The sequence below is a fragment of the Columba livia genome, chromosome 3 (genome assembly GCF_036013475.1).
Source record: "Columba livia isolate bColLiv1 breed racing homer chromosome 3, bColLiv1.pat.W.v2, whole genome shotgun sequence".
Taxonomy (NCBI): domain Eukaryota; kingdom Metazoa; phylum Chordata; class Aves; order Columbiformes; family Columbidae; genus Columba; species Columba livia.
The window spans coordinates 49,301,621-49,319,693 of NC_088604.1; the positions used below are offsets into that span (position 1 = coordinate 49,301,621).

The following is an 18,073-nucleotide window of genomic DNA, read 5'->3' on the forward strand; positions in this document are numbered from 1 at the left end:
GTGGAGATTGAAACCAGGTGAAGGATTATACAGACAAGAGCTGATGAAGTACCAGGGTAGTCAGGCACTGAAAAAATGAAAAGCCATCTCCATATGATTTATTTTGGAAGTAAGAAGAGAAGACAACCATGATCAAGGGAGGTTAAATTCATTCTGAAAGCATCCATGATGATACTTTTAACATAATCCTGATTAATTTTATTATTGTTTTTATTTAAAGCAGAAGGGACTATTCTAGGTCACAAAACAATTCCTGCCTCAAGCCCAAGATGACTAGCTGGAGTAAGGCATTTTGAGAAGACTTATGGGAGAATGTACCATTCGAGCCCTCCTAGCTGACATTTTTCTTTCTCATGAACAACAAGTTCCCTCTCTTTTCTTCTAACAACATACTGAAACATCTCAAGGATGAGAAGGGAAATAGGCATTTTTGACAAAAACCATGCATGTTTGCTTTTTCCAATTGCTTTGATGCAAACTTAGCCTGAAGATGTAGAATGTCTGAAGTTCAAATGCAGAGAAATTAAGCTTGCTGCTGTAAGTCCATCCATGATGGATTACTCCATTTCCCCAAATGTTTTTATGTCTCACAAAAAGCTCTAGAAAAGAGCCCTGACTTAGCTAAGTGAACAGCCCTGCAAAACATATCCCCTATCACTGTATAAAAAATGGTCAAAACAGACTAAACTGATAATGTGTTTTAGAGAAACAGTGTTGTGTTTGCTTTGAGGACCGCTGCATGCCTTTTTAAACTCGGCCCAGAATGGAATGAAGTCCAGCTCCTGACACAAACAACAACTGTTGGTGAAAATGAACAGGTGGAGGCTTTTTGCAGAAAAAGAGCAAGTTGGAGCCTGTCTTGCTCCTGGTGAGAATGCCTCACTGCTACATAAGGTATGGTGAAGCTGTGGGGTGCCAAGATGGGAAATTAGGTGTCTGAAACAACGGCCTGTCTAGTCAGATTTTGCATTGGAAAGAGTCCTCAGCGTTACAGGCAGCAAAGGAAGAATCTAGTGACTGCAGGAGTCAAAAATTTAAAACTTAGAACTTTAGATGACAGAATGCAGCATCTGAAGATAGGTCAGGTTGAGAGGAGTGGGAAGTTGTGCTTCTCTTCTTTAAGCCCCTTTACCAGCCATGACTCCAAGCACTTTGCCTACTATCTCTAGCTGACAGAGCGCACCCTGATGAATGCTTAAAGTCAGTGCTTAAATTACATGAACCATTATTAGACTTCAGAACTCAAATAGAATTAATTCTAGTCACTTATACTCCACACAGCCATTGTTTTGGATTGCTAGCTAATTGAGAAATGGCCAGGTTTGTTTTCACTTAGTTGCAGGTTTTCTCCTCAATAGTTGTATGAGTTACAGAGATCTTTTCATACATGTGAAGCTTTGAAGAAGAAGTTGACAGGCCTCATGAACAAAACATAAAAGCAAAGGTAGCATCCACCGAGAAAACTGGAACTCCTCCAATATTTTTAGAGAGAAGGAGGAGAATACATCCTTCCACTTGACTTCAACAGAATGGATACGGTTGAGTACTTTACGAATATACTAATTAAAAATATTTTCAAGTCTTTTCATTGCTAATCTATGAATTAAAAACTACTACATCTTCCCCCCTGCCGATCCAGCAATTCAAAGGGGAAAGGCCAAAAAATCCCCTCTTCTTCTCAAAATAATAACCAGTACCTCCCCCCGTCCCAACCCCTCCTATCTTACCTTACATATGGCATGCAAGAAAGTTCAAATACTCTGCTTGTTCAAAAGCAAGCAGTAATCTTCACCAAACTAAGCTGGATATTCCCAGCATCTGCTCACAATAGGCTAGCTGGCTGTGCCTGGACTGGACCTGAATATGGACACCAGGAGGACTGCCTCTTCTAGCCCCATCCATAGCTGCTGTTTTGAGGGGCCACTCAGCTGCATTGCAATAGTAGCATCCTCCACACATGCATTGAGAGGGACAGTGTGATGCTCAGACTGTGGTGGCCGAGCAGAGCACCCTGCCCGTGCATGACCTGCACTGCAGATACCATGGGTTGAGCAGGGCATGGGTTGCACTTGGGTTGCTCTCTGCTTTGAACACTCATTCTGTGATCTTGGGATGTCCACACACCCAGTTTCCTAGCACACACATATGCAAGACAACACTTATCTCTACGTTCATACCACTGAAAACATTATTTTACAAACTTAGCACAATTTTTCTCGTGTATCTTCTCATTTATAGTCAGAACATCTTCGTCAGCCTACCTTTGGTAGTTTCGCTTTCCCGGATTAGGAAGGTACCTCTGGGATTTCCAAATGACAACAGCTGCCTCTCAGCATCTTTTCGGCCAAGTTTGCCGAAGTACCACCTTAGGGAAACATCAGAAACAGTAAGACAAATGCTACATAGTATTACTAGGTAGCGTCACGCAGCTCAGACATGAAACATTATTTGTGGAAACTTTGGTTACTCTTTAACCATTTGTCTTATACTGTGTCTCTTATTGTGGGAAGGTAAGGTGACAAACTGTGTAGCAGATGTTGTATACCTTGTGCAGTAGCACTTTGCATTAAGCCTATAATCAGTAGATGCTGTGAATGCTTGTTTGGTGTCTTATGACAAAGGCCAGACTTCGACAAACGGAAAGCAAGACTTGGTGAGGGAGAGAAACAGACAAGGAAAAGGGCAGAAAAATGCATCACTGCCAAAGAACAGCATTTTTGCAGATGTTGCTATAAACTACATATTCGATTTACACAGTGATGTATTAGTATTCAATATTTTTGTTGCAGTATGGCTATAAAACCTCAGTAGAAAGACCAGATGCAACCACTTTACTGTGGTTGTATAGGGATTTCAGAATTTTGGTACCTTTTTCATTCTTATAGCAATTTTTTGTTTTGTTTTTTTGGTTTCACAATCAGCCAAGTACAACCTGAAGTACAGACTACAGTAGCACCTCCTTAGCTCTATAACCAACTCCAGTGTGTCTTTTATACTGGAAATAATATGGCTACACACAGCACTCCACTTTTTGCATAGGTGTGTCCTCATTATGCTGCCTGCTGTATACGTTGTAGGCATCATACCTATTGGTAGGTATTTGTTGATTCAACATGCCCTCTTTAAGAGGCAGTTCGCACACTAATTGGCTCCAAACATGTTTACAAGGTGGTTCAGGAAAAGCAAGGGCATCATTCACTTAAAATCTGTAATCAGTCAACACTTGAATATAGGAAGCAGACCTACGTTCCTTTAGGTTTTCCTCCTTTGTTTTGACATTGAAAAAGCACTGAGCTTGTGCTTCTTTTGTTACTAATTACCTAATTATTTATCAGTGCCATTTAGAACTGAAATAAAAATACTGCAAGTAATTTGAAAAATTGCCGCAATCGATCAAAATCAACTCCTCAAACCTCCTCCAAATACAGCACTAATAGGTCTTTACAATAAAAAGAAAACATACTCCTCTGCTTGGATGGAATCAACTGGAGCCACATAATTACTGGGAATGTAACCAGTTTCGCCTGTTGTCAAGGACCGGGCCTCCCACCAGTCTCCTTCCCTGCAGAAACAGAGGTGAGAAGTGAGAGCAAGATACAGCTGTAATGACAATGAGCTGACTTTGCTAACAGCATTTGCAGCTGCACAGTGTAAGAAGCCACAGCAACTCATCTCTTTAGCACTGCATGCTTCCGAGAGAGCTGTTTGCATCTAAACCCAAATAATATACATAATTTTTTACACCTAATATTATTTCAGTGGTGATTAGCAGTGTAGAGTTCCATACATAGCGTAATGGCATAAACAGGCATAACAACCCAGTGAAATCAGGTTTGGTGACAGCTGGATTTGCACTAGAATATTGAAAACTGTTTCCATAGTGATTATTCTAATACAGACCCTTGAGAGAGCTTATAGAAAAACTGCCAAACTGAAACGTCCACTGCTTATTTTAAACTTCTATGGGGATAATTAATCTGAAACCCAAAGACATCAAAGAGCCATCTATCAACATGGAGTCTTAGATTCCCCTTAAGGATCACACTTCATTGTCTGGATTCCCCCCTCATGGCCACCTAGAGGAGGTATCTGAAGTAGCAAAGAACTTAGCTGCATTTTCAAGCACTTACAAAAAACCATTCTTCTACAACACTGAAATCTGAAGAAGTCCATGCAGGACCTCTTATGGCAGTGTTCTGCAGGCATAGATAGCATCAATGTTTGTCGTTCACTGGTGTGCACAGAGGGACAAGCTACTGCCCTTCAGACAGAGCGTGTTGCTGTAGAATACGCAGCTTTAAGAGGAGTTTATTTTTCAGCTTCCTACAGGTTGCAACGATTTGGGATATGGCAATCTGTATTGAATTCTCAACACCACATTCACCAATGTTTAACTCCTACCACTACTAATAAACATTCTCTTTTCTATTCCTCAGCTGCTTAGAAACTCTTTCTTAGTTCCCCTCTTTGTAAAACAGAGATTTATTCACTATATAAAACACAATTATCAAACACGACCAGAGAATTCAGCCTCTTCTGTAAGCAAGCGGTTATAGAAAACACATTGTCAAAGCTATTTCTGGCAGCAAAGTTTGTGTTAAGGTGAGCTCTTACTTTAAATTTTCAACTCCACTTTCTTTAACAGTTTGAAGAAATATTAACTGTATGGAATGCAAGTAGAAAACAGCTGTGATTGGTCAAAAAGGTGTTTCCAATTCTACAGTTCAAAAAATCAAAGAACCACTAGCTTTTCTGGATGCTGGCAGCTGACAGTATTTTAATACACCTTGTGTGCATTAGTAGCCCAGGCAAATGGCCCTATCTGTTCACAGCCATAATTTTACCAGCTGAAGTGCTAACCCTTCCACCATATGTTTCTGTAGAATATTTCTGACAGATTATGCCATACTGATAAATTGTACCATTAGATTTCTTCTCCTTACTGCACAGAGAGTCCACTAGATGGAGGTATTTTATCATATCTAGGGAGGAAAAAAGCAATCCTGTAGATTATCACAACACCAGGCACAACCCCCTCTGCTTTGACAGAGAAGCTTAAATCTCTCAAAGCACTGCCAGAAAGGAGGAGGAATGCAGACTTTTTTCACAGCTCTTAATTTTAGACACCCAACTGAGGCAGGAGGAGGGCAGTCAATGGGGCTAGCCAGTGGTGGTGGGGACACTGGGGATGGGCGAGTGTTTCTGAGCCCCAAGTCAGGCTCTGCTCTGAACCACCCCTGCAGGTACCTCTTTTCCCCAGACTCCCCTTGGTATTATTCCTGACTTCAAATCACAGGGATACCCTCCGTCCTCAGTTCAGACATTGCCGTCTTGAACTTTCAATCCAAAGCACAAATCAAATTTCATTTGTTGAGAGCTAAAATAAAAATCCAAACTTCTCCAAAAATTCCAGACAGACTAGTTTTGTTCACATATATGCTTTCTGGTTGCAAGCAATGTTGGCAGACCCTTAAAAGAAATGGGCTTTTTTCCATACAATTTCTGATATAAGCGAAGAGAGGAGGCATTCCCACAGAAAAGCTGCTTCCTGGAGATTCCCAGCCTGGCCATCACTACTCCAAGAGTGTGGTTAGGTCCATGTTTATAAGCTTACTATGATGGGAACTGAGCTTCTATAATCCTACAGGAAAATCAGTGGGTGCTTGGGTTTTTTTTTCTCTTAGAAAACCTTCCTCCAGGCAGTAATTACCCATATTCTGCAACTGCCCACACATGGCGGAATCTCTCTGTCCCACCAACTCCAAGTATGATTACTCCACAAGTCCTAGTGGGCACCCTATGATTTCATCAACTGGCATGTGTAAGAAATTTATAATGCATGGAATTTCTTCTTGTTTCTCTCCGTTATGGTATAGTTTGTGCAAGGGCAGGAAAGCAGCAGGCAACATAAACAAAAATGGATACCTGGCTAAAAAAGGGGTTTTTTTGAGTGCTAATTTAGAAATAGAGAGGTTTTTAAACTGCTGCTCCCTCTCCAAGTTGTAAATGAAGTTGCTGGGCTTTCATCTGCATCAAAGCTCGTCAGCTTCATGGCTTAATGAAATATTCCATAGAATTACCTTTTTTTAAATTTTTTAATTTTTTTTAATAACTTTAATACACATTGAGCCAACTCCAACCCAGGAATTCTATTAAAATTAACAGGAGTTGCACCAGGGATGAATTTGCCTCACTGTCACAAAGTATAAGAAAAAAAGATGAGAGCAATATCACAAAGCTGCTAGAAAGTGACATACTTGGTTGTTAACCCATTTCTATCTCTACATGATAGCAATACAGAACATAACACAGAGCCTTCAACTTCATGTTCTTAGCCAAGACTTACAAGATGTTCAGATATAGGTCAGTAGCACAGTAAGCTTTCAATGTTATTTTTAAATTGCTAAGGGATTTTTTCTACAGGCAGTTAATAAAATTAATTTTAAGCTGACGATTTCCAGGATGGAAGTGTGGTTTTCATGCCAAATGCAACTGTGCAATGGTGGATTCTCACTTAACGGAACTTCCTAGCGTGTTCTGACTGTATCACCTGCCTTTAAAAGAGGAAAAAAAAGGTTTTGAACTTGGCACGCAAGTTTGGGTAATGTCTCTTGTGTGAATCAGTTTTTAGCTCGTTTCTGTGTAGCAGATTGCAAAAAGTGTTAGTACATGCCTTGCAGAACTTCTGTGACTATTGGTAAAGTACAGAGCTGGTACTCTCAGTTCTAAATGTGAGTTTACTCTGAAATGTAAGCAGTGACTCACACAATCTAATGCTTATGTTTGAAGTAAAGCTGTGTGTGGTTGAAGTGTTGGTTTGTTGTTTTTTTTTTTAATAATAAAGAATTTTTAAAAACTGCACTAAATACAAAGACAAGTAAGCACAGAGTAAACCCCCTATGTATCTCAAATAGCCAACGCTACATTCACTAAAAACATAAGCAGATAAATACAATTATCAGCATTATAAATTTAAAAATATTCAAAAGCATATTCCCATCCTAAAACTTACGAGCTGTTAAGTATTTGAAATTTTTCTCCTTTGTGAAAACTCAAGTCATCTTCTGTTCTTGCTTCATAGTCATAAAGCGCCACAAAAAGAGTTACACCTAAAGAAGAAGACAGGTGAGTTACACTTCGTCACAAAAAACAGGAGGGAAAGGAGCCTGAAGACATGAGGTGGCTACACCAAATTTAAGCTACTCCAGTTGCTGAGGAGCAAAATAAACTGAAGCCTTCTACTTTTTGGACAACCACACTAATCCTGCTGTCTTTATGCAGCCAGTGGGCATGCCACCTCTCTGACTCTGTACAGTCACTAATACTTTTGGTTTGGTACCCACACAGAGTGTGGGATCGCAAGTGGGCAAAGGGGATTTGAAGAGAGAGAGAGTTTGGACATGGCCATGCCAAGAATTTCCTGTGAATTACCTGAGCTGGCCCAGACAACACTTTCTGTTCCCTGGTAGAGGGATGAGGCAGTCAGCCTGCCAAACTGGGCATGTATACATCATTTCTCACTCCCTCAAGTGAACCAGCACCTGCAAGTTAGCAAAGGTAAGGCTAAAGACCCAGCTCCATCCCTACCTTTAGTTCCTTGCACTATTTAATGACTTAACTCTCCCCGACAGTAGCATGTTGAGACACTCATGCCTCTGCTGTAATTATGTGATTGATGCTCACTAAGAGCACTGAAAGACTTTGAAACTCACCTGTCCCTCCTCTTGTACGCAGTGTCCCTGTATGAGAGGAGGAATTGACTCCACCAAACACAGTCAGTCCTTGGCCTCCTGTGGCATGGAAGTTGTTGTAGTTTGGGATTGAAGTCACACCAAAGCTAGGATAGTGCTGCGGAGTGGGATCTGTCCCATAGCGGTAGCCTGAGCTTTGAGTTAAACTGCCATCCCTCTCATCAGTCAGTTTTGTTGCTTCTTTGTCCTTACATTGCACACAGCCCATTATCTAAAATCCTAGGAGAGGAAGGAAAGGACAGGTATTCATCTGTTGATGTTCACCAGATCTCCCCCAAATCCACTGATGATGAGCATCAAGCTAAGTTTACTGCTCAAAAACTAAGTACTTTGAAAAAAAAAAAAAACACAGCACATTGAACATAAACAGCAACATTTTGGGAAAAGCTCACATGAAATCTTAATTGTGGTGGTTTCCCATGAAGGCCTGGGGAAGGTGGTCCTGCTGGACAATGGCTTGCATAGAGTTAGGAGAGGATGAAACCCCTCTCGCTCACCCTTCACCAGGAGGACACGACTGGCAGGCAAAGGCCACAGCCAAAATGTGCAGCTGAAGGTGTTAAGGTTTGCCCTCCAAAACAAGGTGCTTAGCTTATGGCTGATGTTTGACCTTGCCAACCACACAAGAGCTGACCTCACCTAACTGCGCTACAACTCATTCTGCCGTTGGAGCTCCGTGTGATGGCCAGAAAAATAGAAGCAATGTGCCGATGGTTACCACGGCACAGGAAGGTAGTAGGGAGTTCATCAAGCAGCACAACAAAACCAAATGAAAGCATCCTTTCACATGGTACCAAGCCCAAGTGTAAAGCCTACTGGTAGCCGATGGTCAGGCTGCCAAAGTATATATATGAGTCAAGAAACTAGAACAAGTCATGGAGGAATTAGCACATCAAATGCTAATCTCCAAGTCCAGATGCCTAAAATTAGAAACTGAGAGTGTGCAGCTTGGAAAAGGTTGCACTCAGCTTTTTAATTTTTGTAACCTCTTGTTTAGCACCCTCATGAGGCACTACACAGGCCTGGGTTAATCTCTCTTAATTTTAGGTGCCTACCTCTCTTTAGGTGAAGGGAGACAGAGGGTTACTTGCCACATCTTAGAAGCAGCCCTCCGAGCTAAGTCCTGTTAGCTGGTATTGCTTTTCATCTGTCAGCTCTAACATCTTATAATCCATGTGCTGATGTTACTGAACTTTTTCCTATTGATTCAAGCTGAATATAGACAAAAAATCAGAATTTCTGAAGCTGAGCTTGATTAATCTAGGGAATCAGATACTTGTCCGGATGCTCCCTTGATCTGAACCAGTATGGTGAACGTTGTGGATAACCTGGCACACAAACGATATATTCTAAACACTAGGGCTGCAACAAGTGCAGTGACAATGGCAAAATCTTTTAAAAAGATAATTATTAGGCATATTTTGCCCAGAATATATAAATAGACAGGGAGAAAATGCAGAAGACAGAAAAAAACCCAAACAGAACGTGTAGTGAAGCACTCTTTTATATATATTTCTTTTCACATTTAGGCCAATATCCATCATTTAGGGTAAACAACAAACATATCCTTTTTCAAATATCCTCATTTTTCTCTACCTGCCAAGCTGGCTATTTTGCATGCCTTACTCCAACAGCAACACAACAAATTGGTTTTGACAAACTCATGGGATTCAGAAGAAGCCTGTTCCTCCACTGCTAATGCTTGAAAAACTAAGCAGTAGCTCCCTGCTTCTTTATGACAGTCCACAGTCTGGATACCTGCTTCCTAAATGTGATCTGCCTAATAAAAACCCCCTTCATTTGAAAGGTATATTCCACAACTTGAAGATACTGCCAGTTATTCTACAAGCCTGTTCAGAAAAGTAACCACCATTTAAATGTATTTCCCTGAGATGTATTGCCTGCAGTTAGCACAGGTCTATTCTCTTGCTCTTAGCTTAACTTAAAGGAGCCCTTTTTACATTTCTCTATTTCCTTCAAGACAGCTCGTCCACTCAGCAGAGTTTCCTCACTAAAACTTTTAAGTCTTTTCACACAAATGGGAAGAGATGAACAGAAACAAGGACTCCTGACCCTCCACTTGCCTCAGTGGGTGGCATGAGGTGTGATCCCTCAAGAAAGTAAAGCAAAGCTTGAGGGAAAGGAGATTGCAGAGGCCAACAGCCCAGAGGCTGTAAAACATGTTGCTGCTGCTGCTTTGGCAGCAGTGCTGACCTCCAGTCTCCGCTCACCCTGGTAGCTGTGTTGGTGCTGGAGGTGCAGGGTATGGTGCTGAGGCTCGAGGTTGTCCAGCCACACAAGGACCTCGAGTGACTCCAGGTGACCCTGCAGGGACTGTAATGGGTGCAGAGGTGCCCTGGCCAGCTTCGTATCAGTAGTGAAAAACTGCTTGTGCAGATCTCTCTGCTGTTTCACTGGTAGACCAAGGTTTTATTGCATTTCCATTAGGAAAGGCAGCATTTCTCAGATGCGTGAGTTATGGGTCACACAGCTTTTACCCATTACCAATTATTGGCTCTGGAGCCCCTCTGTTTGGAGATGTCACTCAGAGGTGAGGTTTTCCCAGCCTCTCCCAGTGCCAAGAATTTGTGAGGGAAATCCCAGCAAGGGAGAAAGGCCAGAGAGAGGCACAGACTCTCCAAACATGGCAGAGTGAGCCATTAACAATAGACTAGTTAAAAAAAGGTGCAAGTGCTGGAATATGCACTTCAAAACAGTTAAGTGATATGCAGGCTTTCCTATTTAAAGAAGAATCTCAGCACCCTTTTTGTTGGCTTGCAACCTTACCTCCCTGTGAAACTCTATCGCTTCCTCTCTTTCCCCTCCCAGTTCTGTTTCTCCACTTATTTTTTTCCCATGTGTTTTCACAGGAAAAAGCAGAAAAGAAAATGAAAGAAAAAAAATTACATGGGAAACATGAAACGAAACCTGGAAGAGCAGTGGGAGGGAAAGGGGTTTTCTTGTTGCTCATTCGCAAACTCAGCTGAGCAGGGAAAAAAAACTCTACTGAAATCTGGGAAGATTTCATCTAACAAGTTACAAATGCTGAAAAGACAGACCTACACACTTCATTTACACATGTCAAGGAGGAAAATTGATGAGGAAAACCTTAAAACTACAAAAATAAAATTGTTCAAAGTATTAATTCAAAAAAGTGAATAAACCAGGAAATGGTATACATATGTCCTGGTAGTTTCAGAAAAATAATGTTTTGAGGTTTTTCTTTTTACTAGGAATGGTATGAATAGAAAACCAGTGAATTATCAGTTTCTTGATTTTTGTTTGGGTTTTGCTCCCTTTGTCTTGCTGCTGGCACTGGCAGCACACAGGGAAGGAGAATTTGATGCGAAGTGAATGACTGACAAAAAGGGCTTTTTCTTTCACTTGCCCTTTCCCACTTTGTCACAGTGTCTAGACAATCCAAGTATAAAGACTGTTTGATTGTAGCCTCTTGTAAAATGTGACAGAGGGTGTGACATGCATGCATCTTTCCAAGCCAAGTCCCTGAAGTTGTCTGTTCCTGGCTCAAACAAACCAACATCATGGGGAGTCAGCTAAAAGTGAGAGAGTACTTGTATGCATGTAAATGCTTAAAGTGATTTCAGCTAACTCAGGGGTTTCATAGACAATAATGATAACCTCCATTCAGCATCAGTCTTTGTGTCAATGAATGGATTCCAAAAAACTAATCTCCTTCGGTATAACAGAGCAGGCTTTTAATATCTGAAAGTTTCATCTCCCTGCATGTCAGCATTTGGAGCTGTGGAAGGCTGGAGTTATTCAGACAGTTCTGAGATCACCAAACAAAATCTGGAGCTGTTTTACACTGAATTCTCTAGAGACAAGCACACCACATTGTTCATCCAACATGCTGCGCAACTTTCGGTAAGGGAACAAGATTTTATTTCATTTCCATTAGGAAAGGCAACATTTCTCAGATGTGTGTTATGGGTCATGCAACACTGCCATTATTTGACACTGGTATTGTTAAAAGGTATGTAACTAGTCTAATTAAAACAAACTTTTCTAATGCAAGCAAGTTGAACTTGTTTATTTAAAGTTGCGTTTTTATGGGCAATGTAAAACGTGTTTTCATGAAAACATAAAACATTTACGTGGTTTTTGAGACTTCCTTAGAGACAAATGAAAATAACTATTATGTTATTTGTCTCCTTTCTTGCTCTTATTATATTTCTTGGACTTCAACATTTACATTGCAAGGAATCCAACATCAGCCTAACCAGAACAGTAGTTTCCTCCCACATGGTGGAAACTTTATTCAGCAGAGATATAAAATTAATGATATCATTACTAATAATTTATATAATCATAGCACCTTAATTACTTTCAGTAAGGAAACAGATGAAGGCTAAGGATATGTTAATGCTATTATTATAATAAATCACCCTTCTTCAGTTTTTCTAGTGAGTTGTTGGTTCTCAATACAAAATGGAAGTCTTACTGAAATATTCACCAAAGCCAGACATCTACTCCATTAACAAAACCAAAAGCAGTCCTCTGTTAGCTAACAGAAGCCTAGGAGAAGTCCAGGAGTACCAGGAAAAGTGAATTTTCATGCTTCTATTTTAAAAGTAAAAGTGATACTTAAAAAGAAAGAGGCATTGACAAGCCTTGTCTAGCTCCTGAAGTTGTAAACCATCAGGAAAAGATGGATGGGAGGAAGACTGGTGTAAATTCACTCCTTCAGAGGTTCAGAAGTTTTTCCATAAGATTTTGGAACCCGTGGCTGAAACTTCGAATCACAGTATCTCTTCAGAACCTGCTTTTTATGAGTATTGTAGAAGAAAGTGGATCCTTAAAAAGTTTTGCAGGGTACAAGGAGATGCAGGGAGACACCGGTCTACTCTGCACCTTCCTATTCATGCCACGGCCTCTGTCCTCTATGGCCTTGCCTAGGAAAGGGGACCACCCTGGGAGAGGCCTCCAACCTGCCAAAGAGATGGGGAGAAGGTTCAGACCCAGCACACTGCATCCTCCTTCCTCTCCATGGTTTTCTTTGGAATAAAATTTGACAGTATATTTTTAGGAGAACTTCCTTCAGTGAAAGACAGAGGGAAAGGCTGGATGACTGGTAACTGTCAATTGTCTTTTTCAGACCAGATCTTGACTGAAAAGCACCAGCAGGAAGGCTGAGTTAAGAAACAGTTACGTTAAAAGGGAATCAGAAGAACAAAAACCTTTGCTTTTATTCAGTCTCTGTGGTGAACATGCTTAATAATCAAAACAAGGGTTGCATCCAGCATGGCTGTGAGAAATATATTCTCTAAGGGATATCTTCCTGGTGGTTTATGTTTTGCTGAAAGCACCACAGAAGTATCAGCCTGTGACATCAAATAAGCCAAATTTCATGAGCTACAGTAGGATTTAATATTCAAAATGCCACATTCTGAGTTACTGTGAAGATGCAAGAAAGACAGAAAAGGCTTTCCAAGAATAAGAACTACAAAAATTTTTAAAGGAGACTTTAGTTTTCTGCAGTGCTTCCTGCAGGCTGGATAGGAGGAATAATCAACACAGAAATTCACCATGAATTTGAAATGTCTTCCCTTCCATGCCACTATTACTAGCTCCCTAGAGAGAAACTCATGGAGTACATGTCTTGAAACACAAGCCTGAGACACATTAAAACCCCCAGTTTTCAGAAAAATCTTGCTCACCCACTTTGACTGGAACAAGTCATTAAGCATTCCAAGTTGGGCAACAAACAGACACTTAAAACTAGTCCTATGTAGATCAGTAATTCTTGTGCTGTCTGCTTGCTGACCCCTCTTTGACTCACATCTATGCTGATGGGAGCATTTTGGATTCCCAGAATTCATTCTGTGTCAGTTTTAAGCCAACTCAAATTCAAAAGATGGAATAAAATAGCAACACTTGTTGCATTACTTTTGTTTATATCTATTAACTCCAGGACCTTTTAGAGGACTGCCTTCATTCCAGCTTGACCAGTGATTTCACAATTTGTAGGAATCACAAAGCAGATCAGAAAGATACAAAAAATGCTTTAAAGTAATTAGAACTGCTGGGTGTTATTCATTATTTCTTGGTGTTATTCATTATTTCTTGGGCTGGTGGGTTACTATATATATACATATAATTTTTTATATTAATGGCCTGATATAGAAATAATAGAATTTTACTGCAATGTGATAGATCTGGTTCATGCTTAAAAGAGGCTGGAGACCGGGGATTTGTGTAGAATGCCTGCAAACCTACCTGTGCATCACATCCATTATATTGCATTAAAAAAATGTAAATCAGAGAAGACACAGTACTACTGCTGGATGTTCTTTGACTATTGAAGACATGCAAAAAAATCTCACATATACAATGTCGCATTCCTGAACAAAAAGCCAGAAACACGAGGGCAAAACTTATAGTCAAGAATCAGGATGTATCAGGATCAACTCCTGCATTGAAACTGCATTTCCATGAGAAAAACAGCACTGAAAAATGCCTGGGCTGCATTCATTTGATTTTTGAAGAGAGTTCTTTAGCACTTTACCCTCGGACTCTGTTTTAGTGGGCTAAGTAGAAAAACCTCAGCAGTTTAATTGCATGATTGTCTGCAGCAGTCAAAAGTCAGGCCAATGCTCAGTGTCAATGGACATCCATGGCCAGAGAAATAGGAAGAGCAGTTTGACAGGAGCTCCTGCTGCCATACTGCTCTGGCTCAAAGCAGATGCCTTTGAGCTCCAGAGCTCTTACCATTGTTTCTTGTCGGCATAAAGTTGCTTTGGAAGTCTTCTACAATGGTGTCACAAGAGATTCAGGGAAAAACGGGCAGCTCCTGCTGCCATGAGAAGGGCAGAGCCTGCAAAGAGCTTTGAACTGCCACATTCTGCCCTGCTGTTCCTCCCTGTTGACTGAGCGACTGGGGACGTGGCCCTGGAAAAGACAGCTTCCTGACACTACAGACAATGTTTAAGTCATAACACATGTCTGTAAAGTATAGCACTGTGCTTGCCTCTCCCCTTTTTCCCCTTTGGGACTGGAACTAAGAGTCAGTTATGAAAGATGAATATTTGGGCTTCTTCTTGCCTGTTTAATTTCAGCCAGCCTCAGAGTCCAGGATCGGCAAAGGGAAGGTACATGTTGAAGGATTTCATTGAACTACAACCAGAACCTTGGTTTCTGCCAGATGTTGTTAGCATAGCTGTCCATGGAGCAGGGCGGGTAGCCACTGAATGCCAGGAATAAAGAGCGATGACTGCCTTGACAGAATGACCCATCATTCTGCTGGTGGGGAATGGTCCCTCTGCAGCAAGAGATTTATTACAGCCTAGACAATCTATTTACTATCTATATATCTATACCTTCTATTTATTACAAGCTAGAGAAGAAAAAGGAAGTCTATGGTCCAGCTGGGCAGGAAAGACAATAGTTGTGTCCATGTGTGGTGCTTGTTTGAGGGACAGTTGTGGTGGTAGGACTGGCTGGTAGCTGGCTGGTGAGGGAGTCACCTGGCAAGGCCACAAGAAGATACATTAGCACAATGCAGCTGTTAGAGTAGCCATAATTAAAAGCTCCCCAATGAAACTGGTGAAAGAAGAGACAATGAAACTGGTGAAAGAAGAGACAACAAACTCCCCGAACTGTCCCCAAAAGGACACATGTTGCCACCCTTTCTGTTTTCTGAAGCTTCTTTGCAAGCCCAGTCTGTTAAAGTTATGGCATCATCTTTTTCAAAACCCAGCAAATTCTTTTCTTCTCTCTGTGTGATACACCCCTTTCAGCAAAACCAAGCCAGAACAAAACATAAGTGATTAAAGAAGATTCTCACATTGCAGTCTCTTAAAGTAACAGTAACTGACTTATGTCTTACACTGTCTCGGGCTTTTACTGCTTTAAAAGAAAAAAGGTGCCCTAGAAAAATGTAGTGCAGAAAAATCAGTTCTAAGGAGACATTTTATTTTCCCACCAACAATTAAACTTAATTTGTAATCTAAAAGAAAGAAGTTTACTCATAGATAACTTGAGAAGGAAGGCCTGCCGGTTTTACATTCGTACACCAAAGAGCAAGTCAGACTCAAATCTTCATTTATGTTTTCTTCTTTCTTTTTTTTCTTAAAATGAGTTAAAGGAAGCTTTGAAATTAACAGTTAGAGGCAGCAGCTGCACACTGTAAACACACAGCTTACTGTACAGTTAAAAGCCCCAAAAGATGGACCTATCCTTGATTCTGGGTAACATGCAAGAAAATCGTGTAAATTCAAAAGCATGATTTCAAAGTCCGTTCCTCTTTCATCAGACTGCTTGTGATAGCTCTATTCACTAGCAGAGAGAAATGGATGGATGGTGTGCACAAGAATTTTGAACTACTGTGCCCAAATTTTTAAGTGCCTTTTAAGTGTATAAATTACAAAACCTGTACCAAAGAGAACAACTGCTGCAAATGCCAGGATTATTTTGTCTTGCAAAGAAGTGAAACAGTGTCTCCACTGATTTCCTCTTTCTCTTCCCTCATTAAGAGAACAGAAAGATGATTGCACGTTGATTCACACTGTTGTGATTTTTTTTTCCTTCAATTCTTATTTTTAGAATCTACCTGGGATTAATGGGTGCTTGTCAGATCCACAGCATGGGAGCGGCATGGAGCAGAATGCAAAATGTGAATCGGGATGGGCAGGGAAGGAAGGGGGGAAAGGAAGCAGAACAGAAGTTCTGTTTGTTTGCTTCTTTGGAGTATATAAGAGGCATAGAGAAAGATTTTGATCTCAAAAAACCCCATTGCTCCCTCCCCCACCCAACTTTGCCCATGCACAAATAAAACAAACCTCTTCTCCACCCTGCCTGATTTCTGTTTTGTGACTGAAGAACTCGGAGGATGTGACAGCAAGGAAATGGGAGCAGCTGACTCTCAAATCAGGAGATGATTTACTTTGAGACCATTCCAGATGCTGTTCTTTCCAGAAGTGGCTCTCATTTCACCTAGGTTGCTACTGCTAATATTTTAGAAGTGTTATTTAAATTCCTTATTTGTCACGTTACATTTGGGATAAAAATACTTTCCTTCCTAAAGATAAACAAAAATTTGCCTGCAGCCAGCTTGCAAAGAAATCCCCAGTCTTCTCGGCATCACGGCAGCTGGCTTCAGCTACAACAGCAAAGAGCTTATAGGTGGCAACCCCAAACAAGGTGACAACCACATGGTGACAAAGGCCAGTGAGCAGGCACAGTGGTGAAGGTACTGTCTGCATCAGTAACGGGAAGACACAAAAACTCTGCCTACACTTACCCCCACTAAAAAAGTGCTACTAGTGAGATCTGTTTTCTCAAACACAACTCTTGCAGCTGTGGTTTCAGTGCATGACAGCTTAGGCAAGTGTACTTGGGCCTGGATGGGGCTAAGTTTCTGAACCCTGCTGTGCTTTAGATTTGTGATCAAAACAGTGCTATTAATGCACCCATGTTTTAGCTATTGCTGAGCAGTGCTTGCACAGCATCAGGGCCTTCTTTGTTTTTCAGCCTGCCCCCACAGTGAGTAGGAGCAAGAGGTTGGAAGGGAACACAGCCGGGACAGCTGACCCCAACTGACCAAAGGGATATTCCACACCATGCGACATCCTGCTCAGCGATAAAAGCTTGGGGGTAGTTTTTTGAAAGTAGCAATTGCTCGGAGAATGGCTGAGCATTGGTCTGCTGGTGGGAGGGGGTGAGAGAGTGCCTTTGCATCACTTGTTTTCTTTTTATTTCCTTTGCTGATTAAACTGTTTTTATCTCAACCCACGAGTTCTTTTGCTTTTGCCCTTCCAATTCTCTCCCCGCTGCTGGAGGCAGTGAGTGAGTGGCTGTGTGGGGGCTTAGCTGCTGGATGGGTCAACCCACCACAGTGAGTAATACGTAAGTAATGCACTTGGTTTGAAATGTAACTTCAGAGGCACACAGGTTTAACCATGTTAACTAGACAGGCAAGAACTGAGATACTGCCTGGAGATGAATTTGTCAGGATTGTAAAGATGACACATTAACACCTAGTCCATTTTGGTAGAGATTTTGAAATCTGGAAAACGAGAGAGTGGGAGGCTGAAATGGTAGTGAATAACACCCTGGACTATGGGATGTGGAAGGAGACTGGTCCTAACTTGCATTCCGTCTTACAGAAGAGTGACAGTGTTGATGCATACAGTCCAGCCATGAGGCCACTAAGATCAATGATTCTCAACTCTGTAAACCAATGATTCTCAACTCTGTTTTGCCAGCTACCCTATAAACTGCCACTCCCCACATTCTACAATCCTGTGCCACTGCAGGCTGCATCTGTTCCACCAGGGATGTCCTCTAGGAAGTTTGCAGTCAGT

At 41.2% G+C, this 18,073-nt stretch overlaps 1 protein-coding gene across 13 annotated transcripts in view; it reads right to left on the reverse strand.

Annotated features, from left to right (window-relative positions):
* FYN (FYN proto-oncogene, Src family tyrosine kinase) overlaps window positions 1-18,073 on the reverse strand; it is a 140,854-nt gene that overhangs the window by 31,527 nt on the left and 91,254 nt on the right. For all 13 annotated transcript variants that reach the window (XM_065056671.1, XM_065056678.1, XM_065056681.1 and 10 more), the window contains 4 exons: window positions 7,713-7,970; window positions 7,013-7,109; window positions 3,464-3,562; window positions 2,262-2,365 (listed from right to left, as the gene is read on the reverse strand). In XM_065056671.1, the coding sequence (XP_064912743.1) occupies window positions 2,262-2,365; window positions 3,464-3,562; window positions 7,013-7,109; window positions 7,713-7,959 (547 nt within the window). In that variant the 5' untranslated portion in view covers window positions 7,960-7,970. The remainder of the gene's footprint in view (window positions 1-2,261; window positions 2,366-3,463; window positions 3,563-7,012; window positions 7,110-7,712; window positions 7,971-18,073) is intronic.